The following is a 10,815-nucleotide window of genomic DNA, read 5'->3' as shown; positions in this document are numbered from 1 at the left end:
CATTGTAATCGATAGGTGCCTAGCTGGATGACATCTTTGATGATGAAGGGGCCCTCCCAGGGGGTGGCTAGCTTGTGTATGTCCTTGGTAGATTGGACCAGCGAAGCACCAGGTCTCCAACGTTGAAGGATCGTTCCATGATGTTCCGATCGTGGTAGTGTCGTATCTACTGCTCGTGGCGCACATGCTAGATGAGGGCCGCCACGCGATGCTCTTCAAGGCTGTCGATGTCGACACACCCACTTTTTTCTACCTTGCCTTCCTTGTCATACTGGATGCGTGGGGCGCCAAAAGCCACGTCGGATGGTAGGATGGCCTTTGAGCCGTACACCATGAAGAAAGGGGTGTAGCTGGTAGCCCGGCTCTTTTATGTTCATAGACCCCAGATGACATGAGGTAGCTCGCGTAGCCACTTGGTGGCGTAATTGGATGCGTCGTAAAAGATGAGTGACTTGAGGGACTGGAGGACCATCCCATTCGCATGCTCGACTTGACCGTTGCAGCGCGGGTGCGCTACTGAGGAGTAGTACACATCGATGAGGTTGTCTTGGCAGAAATCCTAGAACTTAGAGCTTGTGAACTGCTTGCTAAGGTTGGTGATGATCCTGTTTGGCACTCCAAAGCGGTGTGTAATTTCCTCCACGAACTGAGCGGCTTTAGCTGACTCAATGTTGGTGACAGCCTTGACCTCAATCCACTTGGTGAATTTGTTAACTGCCATGAAGATGTGGGTGTAGCCGTCCGGAGCGGTCTTGAAGGGTCCAACCATATCTAGCCCCCAGCAAGCGAAGGGCCTGGATGGTAGGATAGTGCGTAGGGTTTAAGCTGGTAGATGTTGCTGTATGGAGAAGAATTGACACCCTTTGCACCTTTGAACGAGCTCCTTTGCATCGGCTACCGCCGTTGGCCAGTAGAAACTAGAGCGGAAGGTCTTGCTGACCAAAGTGCTCGAGGCAGTGTGGTTGCCGCATGTGCCCAAGTGGATCTCGTGCAGGAGGTTGAGGCTCTCGCTGCGTAGAATGCACTTCATCATGATGCCTGTGGATGCAGATTTCCTGTAGAGCTCCTTGCCGATGACGATGTAGTTTGCACTCCGCCGAGCTAGTTTTTCATGCTCTATCTTGTCCTCTGGCACCATCTGGTCGGTCATCAAGGCTATGAACGGGGCACGCTAGTCTTCTTCTGCCTCGATCATCATGATGTCAGTGGTGGCTGGGTCATCCGGAGCCTGTGCGCCAGTGTCGTTGACCTGGTCGGGGTCCAAAACCTTGATAGATGGTTTTCGAAGGTCTTGTATGAAAATGCCAGCTGGAACCTGCGCACGCTTTGAGCCGAGCTTGGACAGGACATCAGCGGCGACGTTGTGGTCCCTGGGGACATGGTGGAACTCAAGACCGTTGAAGTGGGCTTCAAGTTTGCGGATTTCCGTGCAGTAAGCGTCCATGGATTCCTTGGTGCAGTCCCAGTTCTTGTTGACTTGCTCGATGACAACCTTGGAGTCGCCATAAGCAAGGATGCGCTTGATTCTGAGGAAGACGGTGATGCGAAGGCCGTGGATGAGAGCTTCATACTCGGCACCATTGTTGGTGGCCTTGTAGTGGATCTGGAGCACGTACTTGAGCTGCTCGCCTTTGGGGGATATGAATAGGACCCAAGCGCCGGATCCTTCGAGGTTGAGGGCACCATCAAAGTACATAGTCCAGTGTTCAGGTCTCTCCAGGGAGGGCGGCTTCTAGATCTCCATCCACTCGGCCACGAAGTCAGCCGGGATCTGCGACTTGATCGCATGATGCAGGCAGAAATCGAGGTCGAACTCGCTGAGCTCCACAGACCACTTGACAACTCAACCTCCTTCCTAAGAAGAAGTTTCGCTATCCCGAGGTGGCTTGTCGGCAAAGACCATGAAAGTTTTGCGATCTGGCGTGGAAGAGTTGCTCTCATTGTCACTTCCATAGGGTTTTGGCGTCAGGACGATGCGGGGCACCTGGAATTCACCGCAGTCCAGAAACTGAGTGGGTTCGGGCTGGTCTCCAGATTAGATCTGTAAGCCTGGTCAAGTTTGGCGGAGTACACGGCAGCTGACTTCCGCAGACCAAAGGGAGCGCGGGACAGACCCTGCGCCGACCTTTTTGAGCGTAGCATCACCTCAGACAGATCTATGCACTCAGCAATAGTGTTGCTGATGCGATCTAGCCTCGCAATCAGGTTGGAGGGCATGGATGGGCGGGCAACAGCAAGTAGATCTAGAACCCTCTCGGAGAGATAGAGATAGAGAGAGAGAGAGAGAGAGAGAGAGAGAGAGAGAGATTGCCAACCTACTAGGCAAGCGGCATGATGATCCTCGGGTGGAGGTTTTGCTCTGCTGGAGTAGATCCAACAGATGTTGAGCTGGTGATGGGCGCCAAGTCGACGAAAGCCGCCGAGTCGATGGAAGCTGCCAAGTCGACGGAAGAAGCGGTCGGATTGGAATTCGCCGGCATGGTCCCGAAACGAATCTGGATCGGGTTGGCGAGGTAGTCCTTCATGCTCTAGAGAAAAACAATGCCGGGACAGGATGCCATTGAGGTCGCTAGGAGGATCTCACAATCACCCCTACCTGGCGCGCCAACTCTCGAATTTATAAGCCCGGTAGTCCAAAGGGGGTTACCCAAGTGGTTGATTTGTAGGTGAGGGCGATTGCGAAACTAAGAACTCGAAGGTGATCGCGAGAATACAAGGGACACGAGGGTTTTAGACAGGTTCGGGCCTTCAGAGAGTAATTCCCTATGTCCTGTATCCGTGGATTGTATTCCTGGTATGAGATGAGATTGGATTGCCCTCGGGAGGCTCCCTCGGTCACCCTATATAGGTTGACGACCTAGGGTTACAAATCGGTTTGAATCTAATCTACTTGGTAGTTACATGGAAGGTAATCTGAGTCGGAGTACAATACGTATCCTGCAATATCCGGGCTGATTTGAATCGCCCGGCCTCCTTGGCATGTACTCCAAGTATATTCATGTCCTTGGCCCGCACGTCCTAGTCGGGCGGGGCCACTTGTTAGGTCCGACAAGGGTACTGGTATCCTGGTTAGTAGGGACCCATGGTGTACCCATATCCCTCACATACTGTTACATGCATGCGGTTGGAAACCGAAATAAGAAGACCATATGAGTGGAGCCATTTTAAAATAAAACGAGCAAATCATGAGTTGGCAGAGTTGTCTTTTTCGCATGAGGTCATCACTGACATCAGCGTGGGAAATTGGTTGTATTTTCTTTAAATGAGCATAATTCTTCCATCAAGTGTCCGTTTTCAAATCCATTTATAGCATTATGTTCGTTACGACGAGATCTACAAAACTAGACCCATATTAAATATGTTTTGAGGTCGTTTTATGCAAGTGTCAACTTATGTTATATACATAGCAGCAACTTATATACAAACTATTTAGCAATGTAGCAACTTATGTTATACATAGTAGTAACTTGTATTGTATGTCTGGTAGAACTGAATTATTGTCCACATGTTAATATTGATTTATATAGCGAACATGATAACTTACATGTGATAACTTATATATTATATTAATTATAACTCACACATAGTCAACGTAACAGTTTCTTTGGAGTTCATTTATTCATCTATACAGACAAATGAGACAACTTAAATAGATACCTCAAAAAATGTAGCAATTTATATATATGTAATATGTTGATAGATTTATACATAAGCTGCTACACACTTCATGCATAACTAGCTATTATGCATTCAACTTAAGTTACTAGAATATAAAAATATATTATAACATACCTATCGTGGATCTAGTTTTATAGACATCATCAAAACGAACGCAATGGTGCAAACGGAATTGAAAACGGACACTTGATAAAAAAAGTTAAAAGAGGAAAGGAAAATAAAAGTTACGTGAGAGTCGCAGCAGTACAGCAGCCCGCGCGCGGCGCGCGCTAGCTTTTTCCTAACAGAATCAACGATCACATAACTGTTATGGAAACCGAGACAAGTTGCATTGCGATTCCAGGTTCAGATATCATATCAGCATTTTGTAGAGCAAGACATGTTCTAGGAGGAAGCATCAATTACAGAGTACAGCAACAATTACATCGACAGCTCGATACCATAGGTGGTTTCGAAAATTTGCAACATACAAGATGAATGGAGTACATCCTAGAGTCAAGCAGTTCAACAAGTAAAACAACTTGGGGGGCTCCTGGAGCGAGCATACAGTCTATAAGCGGAAACATTCCAGCCAAGCATTCTCATGCCTAGAGTAGCTCCTCGTCTTTCGCTTTCTTTTGCAACATCGGCCCAGATGCACTCTTTCAGTTCAGGTATCAAAAAAAAAGAAAAGGAAAAAATCTAGAAGAATTCAAACTCTAGGTAATTATCTGGCCCCTTTGGATTGGCGACAGGTGCGACCTTTCCATTTGTCGACGGCACTTGCTTCGGGCGGCAGTCAAGCTCCACAGGCTTCGGAATGTCCGGAGGGCTCGCACATCTTATGAGCGCCCAGTTCACGCCCTCGAAGAAAGGGTGCTGCTTTATCTCAGTAGCACCTCGCTTATATCCAAGTCGGTGCTGCGGGTCCTTGACCAGCAATCCCCTTATCATGTCCCTTGCAGAGAAGCTCACTATTGGGGACTCTGGGAACCTCAAGGGCTGGCCAACGACGTTGAAGAGCGTAGCCCGATTGCCTGAACCCTTGAAAGGGGTCTTGCCAAACAGCAGCTCGTACAAGAATATACCAAACGTCCACCAATCCACCGCGCTTCCATGGCCCTCCCCTTTTATTATTTCTGGGGCCAAGTACTCATGGGTGCCAACAAAGGACATGGAACGGGCATCAGTTGGCTCAGCGATGAGCTCTGGGAATAGGTTCTCTTGGTTTGGAGCATCAGGCTTTGACTTATCCTTCTTGGACTTAGATTTGGACTTGGATTTCCTGAAGAACCGAGGGCCAAAGCAAGTAGTTGGAGCAACACACGAGGGCTGAATGCAGGATGGTTCGATGCAAGCAGGCTGGGCACAGTATGCTGCATTGTTCCTCTGAAGTGCATCTAGGCCTGGATTTGCAGACTTGATCACTGTTAGGCTTACTGAACAGCGAAGAGAGAGGTCAAAGTCCGACAGCATGATGTGGCCATCTTCCCGAACAAGGACATTTTCTGGTTTAAGATCACGGTATATAATCCCAAGCATATGCAGGTATTCCAACGCAAGGAGCACCTCTGCTACATAGAACCTGAAACATCAAGATATCCAATCAGTGCCAAGAAAGTTGAACAACTCATTTTAATGAAGACTGATAAATAGCACAGTTTCATATATAGGTCAGAATTTCAACATTAGCACCTAAGCAATTCAAGATTCATGCTATCCAATAAAAGATTTTGAGTGTCTAAATTAATGTAGAATTGTACCTACATGGGAATGCAACATGAAACGTTCGAAGGGGCATACAAAAGTATGCACTGTCTTGATCGACAACAATAAACAGGTTACGCGTTAGCATATGAAAATGCATAAACATGTCATATGCACCTGATTATGCAAGTACAAACAAATTATTCCACACAAAATGAAGTTTGAATAAAATTGCAATGCAAAAATACTGAACTGCAGATAAGAAGCATCACGCAACTCCTAGTAAACAAAGCTAACCAACAAATTACATAAGGTGTTGAACTTATCGTTAGCAGAAGCACATACTTTGCTGCTTGCTCTGAAAAATATTTTCCAGGTTGCCTCTGGCGAAGAGTGTGAAGGTCCCCTCCAGGACAGAACTCCATAACCAAGCATGAAAACTTATCTGTCTCAAAGTGAGTATACAGGGTTGGTAGAAATGGATGATCCAGGGATTGCAGGATCTCCCGCTCAGTCTGAGCTCGAAGCAGCTTCTTCCGACTTGCCAAAGAAGTCTTATCCATGACCTTCATTGCAAAGTAGCTCCGTGTACCACTCAATTCAGAGAGATACACGCTACCAATATCACCAGAACCCAGCTTCTTAAGCAGTCTAAAATGATTCAAACCAAGAACATTATCCCTGGACTTCACCACATGGATTGCCTCCCACCTTGAATCATTCCCCTTGTGCGGCTTTGTGGTGGCACTGCTCATGCTGCTGCAGGAGCTCTCATCACTAATGTCACTGCCTGTGCTCGCACGGCACATGCTACTCTTCCCACTCTCAGTGAAATCAGCCCGTGTACTCATCGTCGCACTACCACTGGTCTTCCTCAAACTACTTGTCCCATCACTCACTTTAGCAGAAGCGAAGCCCTCACTCGTGCTGCTCTTCTGAGACGTTTTCTTTTCCTTATTCCCATTGATATCCAAGTTCTCCACTTTCAACTCCCCAGAATCCCCATCTAGGACGGGCGACACATCACCAGAGACACCCGAAGAATCCTTGTCCATCAGAGACGCTGAAGACTCTTCCTGCTGGTGAGATGGCAGTACCTTCTCTTTCATCACCTCAGCTCCGGGTTCTTGTCTGTCGTCTTTCCCTGACTCCTTCGCCTTTGCCGCTTGCCCAGCCATGCTTGGGGAGACGGATTCACAAGACAGGAACCGGGCAGGAGCGATTGATCAGAAACACCGAAGTGCAGAATCTAACAGGCAGGTCAACACAAGCCCTCCACCTTCTCCAAACGTTCAGCAGCGTGGCAGCGCAGCGCCCAACTCCTGATCTGAAAATCAATTTGCCCCATTAGCACCAGAGTCATCGAGGTATATAAAGCTATGCAAGAAATCCAGAAGACAGAGGGAGCAATCGAACATAAACGGAAGAAATCAACAAGAATACTAATCCGCAAAGGAACAGTACAAGCAGGAACGACGCATAGCAAACACACAGCAGATTCCTACGAATAAAGAGAAGAGAAACCTTTTCGGGATCCATGGCCAGGAAATCACCTTGCAGGTTCCCCCACACGCTACGGCCTCGCGCCGGACAACAGATCCAGCGCCCCATAACGCCGCATCAACACTCCCCAAAAGGCCAAGCACTAGAACGAGGGCTCAAAAATCACAAGCCCCCACCCCGCATTCCCCCACAAAAATAGGGATGGGAGTGGGCCAGCGCCAGAGAGATTAGCAACAAAAGGGAAATTTTTTTAGATATCCCCCAAAGCGACTAAAGCAGGAACAGCACGGGCATTGCAACCTGGAACAGCTGCAAGCTCACAAGGCGCACAACTCGCTGCTCCCCCTTTTCTCCCCCGGAAAAGAAGAGGCAGGTATGATGGCGCACACCGGAATCATATGAGGCGGCAAGGCAACAGCACAGCACATCCGCGCATGTGGTGTGCTCCTCCCGCGTCCGCGTCAGGACATGGGGGCACTAACTCCGGTGGCCAGTGAATGCGGCAGCGGGAGATTTATAAAGACGCGGGGGAGGAGGAAGGAGGTGGATTGGATCTGGAAAGTGATGGGGATGCATTAAAGCAACAGATCAGGAATGGACATCCCCACCTGGGGAAAATGACACCTACATCAATCAGTCAGCCAGCCGGCGAGCGGGAGAAGAGAGGTACCTCTGCTAGGACCAAGAAGCGGCCATGGCGCCGCCACCCGCCGGTGAGAGGTGGGAGATGGCGGCTCCTGTAGGATGCTCACATGGCCGAGCCATGGCGACGGCAAGAGGCAGAGCCTAGCTGCATACTTGGTGTGGGCGGCGGGAGACGGGGACTGAGCGAGCACTCCAGTGATTGGTGTGGGGGCTTGGGGATTCAGGATGCGGAGTGCAAGGAGACAAAGGGGTGCGCGAGGGTGGGACGGGTCAAAGGCAAAGGTTGGTGGTGAAAAGATGGGCTTTTTGGGTGGATCAACAAAGCGGTTACTCACTAATCCTAATCTAATGGCGATGCGCTTGGGGAACCGCCGGGCGGAGGAGGAGCGTGCAGGGCGTGGGTGGGTCTCGCGTCGCCCGAGACTCGCAGCCGGCGGACCAGCAAGGCAACAACCCCCAGGGCTGTGCTGGGTGAGAGTCTGACAGGTGGGGCTCGACCCTGGCAGTATAGGTCCATCCCTGCTTGAAAGTTGAAACATGAGAATGCTTGCTTGTTTCAGTGAGAATTGAATTATTGGTAACCGAATTATTTTCTACCAAGAACCTGTAGTAGTTCACACATCCTCAACATAGAAGAAAAAATTATCCAAAGTATCTACTTAATTTTGTCTCTGAGAACAACTGCAGCTAAAGATTTCACATGCATAAACCTTTATGAGAACAACTGCAGCTAAAGATTTCACATGCATAAACCTTTATCATAAAGAAATGTCTATCGGTTATGGATGTGTTTGGATGGAGGGATGGAGTAGGATTATCCCTCTTTTTTGGATGGGATGATCCTACCTGATGTTTGGTTGGAGGGACGGGGACGTCCTTGGTTTCGTGTTTGGTTGGTTGGAGGGACGGGCGAGAGACGAGATGGATGGCGTTTTCATGCCGTTAACTGTGGGTCCCAATTGTCATTCACTCAAAAGAGGATGGGCCCACTGTCAGCTGCCCCAAAACTCCGACGTGCTCCGCCCCTCCCGCCACGGCCTGCACTGGCCTCGGCAGCTCCGCCCCCCAATGCCTCGGCCTGCTCCGCCGCCTAGCTTCACGCGCGCCTGCCTCCCCAAGCCCCGTCGCCGTCGGCCGCCTCCCCAGGCCCCGCCGCCAGGGCTCGCCACCGCCCCGTCCACGCACTCCCCTTGCTCCGCCGCTGCCCCGTCCACGCGCCGCCAGCGGCCTTGCCTATCCGCCACCCCATCCCCGTGCACGGCCACCCCTTCCTCGTGCCAGTGCGCAAGACGGCGTTAGCGCCGTTCGCGTGGGACGAATCGTTCCGACCATTTTCTAGGGATGGATCCATCCCACTTTTTTAGGAATATTCTACTTTGATGTCGTTCTCGTCCCACCGTCCCTCCAACCAAACATATGCAAAACTGGGACCGTCCCATCCCGTCCCTCCATCCAAACACACACTAAATTTACTGTTGCAGAGTGAAATTCGTGTGTTGTTTTGCCAGGTGCCGAGTAGCAATACGCTGCAGGTAATCACACAACTAGCTGGTCTGCAGTGCATGGCCGGCAGTTTCGGTGACGGAGGGATAAACAACGGTCCCACCACCATTAGAGCAACTCCTGGAGCTTCTCTAAAAATTTTTCCTGGGCTCTTCAAAAGTTTTCTTTCTCCAAAAATATATCATCCCACGTCATCACGATGCAGGGGCGACGAGCGTGTCGGACTCGCTGTGCAGGTAGAACATCCGACTGCAGACGACGCCGGAGCACGCTAGCTCGATGTCCGCCGCGCGCGCTTCTACGGCTCGGCCAACGGCGGCTGGCTCGTCCTCGCGCTCGACTTGTGCCATGGGTACGCGCTCTACAACGTTACCTCCGACCAGCGCATCCTGCTCCCGACGAGCTTCACGACACCATGGGATAAGGACGTCCCGCTGGTCGTGGACGCCGCCACGTTCTCCGCCCCGCCGTCCGGCCCCAACTAGTACATGGTCGCCGTGCTCGTCGGCAACCACTCCAGGGTGGGAGTCACTAGGGAGCCGAACATGACGACGGTGGTGCAGCATGTCGCGCCCTACGCAGATGCTGAGCGCGGGAGGGACTCTAGTGCGATGGCGGTGTTTCGACCATCGGGGTTGGGCAAGGTCAGGGCGTTCAGGACGCGCAGCGCCGTCTCGGCGGCCCCCATGCTGATGCCGCCGCGACGAGTGGGCGCGCCCGGAGCACTGCGTGTCCGTCCATGATGCTGATGGGGAGAAGCTCGTGGAAAAAAAAAACCTCGCCAGGAAGGAGTGCGGTGGGCGATTGGGGGAAGAGCAGGCGCACGCAAATATGCGGGGCGGCAACGAACGGATACGAGACAACGGATTTTTGCAGGAAGGTTTGGGCAGCCATTCTAAATAAGATTTTAGGATAATTTTAAGGGAGTTTCTCGAGTTTCTCTTAGCACTCGCTAATCTCGAACGCCCAAAAGCGGCCTTGGAATTACGCCTCGAAATATCGAGCGGAGCGATCAAACTTATCGCCCTTGATTTGGCCGTTCGGCTAATCTCGGTGCGGCTGCGCCGGTCTTGAGCTGGGCTAGCAGCAAAGCTAGAACCACGAGACCGAAATCATAGCCGCTGTGATCGAGGCTCTTTCTTCTCATCAGGCTCACAATGTAGTAATACAGTTATGCCTCCTTTGCAACGCGAGATATTTTTCCTGTGAAAATGTACGAGATTCATTTGATTCGTGCGTGTAAAATTCCTGATTCACCGTCTCCTTCGTCACACTTTGACATGAGACATACAGTTAGGTAGGCATAGGAAGCATTGCATATGATTCAGTTGCAGCTGCAGCCAGACATCAGAGATGAACAATAATCCGAGGACTCCATCAACGTCCTCCATACCTCCATCGCTGTCGTCCGTCCTTGCGAGCATGGCAGCCCGATCATGGCGCCCCCGGGCAGACAGCAACCTGAAACCTGCCAATCGGCCAGCACTACGGCGACACTCCAGGACACATGCCATCCCTTTTCCTCCGCCTTTCCCCCCGGCCGGTCTCCCTCCCTACCGCTGTAGCCTGCCGCCTAATCCCTTTCCGGCTACAAATTAATTCCTCCTCGACGTGGTCCATGCATGATTGGATGGATGGATGGATAGAATAGATACATATATACATCTATGTAGCAGCATGTCTCGTGGAATCTTTCGAGTGTTAGGTCAGTCCAGTGCTAACAGGTTATGCTGTGCAGAGCACTTGACCGTTCCCCCGGCCGATCGCCGGTCAGATTACTGTGCGGATTGCTGGAGCAAT

The 10,815-nt window shown here is 50.8% G+C and overlaps 1 protein-coding gene across 4 annotated transcripts; it reads right to left on the bottom strand.

The window, feature by feature from the left end:
- Window positions 1-4,004: 4,004 nt before the first annotated feature.
- LOC101772085 (serine/threonine-protein kinase D6PK) lies at window positions 4,005-7,813 on the bottom strand. 4 transcript variants are annotated; one of them, XM_004957069.3, is made up of 3 exons: window positions 7,538-7,813; window positions 5,710-6,691; window positions 4,360-5,242 (listed from the first exon to the last, which is right to left on the bottom strand). In XM_004957069.3, the coding sequence occupies exons 2-3, from the start codon at window positions 6,540-6,542 to the stop codon at window positions 4,360-4,362; spliced, it is 1,716 nt and encodes a 571-aa protein (XP_004957126.1). In that variant the 5' UTR covers window positions 6,543-6,691; window positions 7,538-7,813. The 4 variants fall into 4 exon arrangements, with proteins under 4 accessions (XP_012699538.1, XP_004957126.1, XP_004957125.1 ...); XM_004957068.4 differs by lacking the exon at window positions 7,538-7,813 and adding an exon at window positions 6,889-7,161; XM_004957067.4 differs by lacking the exon at window positions 7,538-7,813 and adding an exon at window positions 6,918-7,161.
- Window positions 7,814-10,815: the final 3,002 nt, after the last annotated feature.

Source organism: Setaria italica, chromosome II (assembly GCF_000263155.2).
Source record: "Setaria italica strain Yugu1 chromosome II, Setaria_italica_v2.0, whole genome shotgun sequence".
Classification (NCBI taxonomy): domain Eukaryota; kingdom Viridiplantae; phylum Streptophyta; class Magnoliopsida; order Poales; family Poaceae; genus Setaria; species Setaria italica.
The sequence above is the reverse complement of the archived record's forward strand: the minus strand, read 5'-3'. Positions and strand labels throughout refer to the sequence as shown.

Excerpts from the sequence above, each read along its gene's own strand:
- LOC101772085 (XM_004957069.3), bottom strand. The coding sequence starts at position 6,542 with ATGGCTGGGCAAGCGGCAAAGGCGAAGGAGTCAGGGAAAGACGACAGA. Across the intron at positions 5,243-5,709 it reads TTTTCAGAGCAAGCAGCAAA|GTTCTATGTAGCAGAGGTGC; the intron begins GTATGTGCTTCT and ends TTGATGTTTCAG.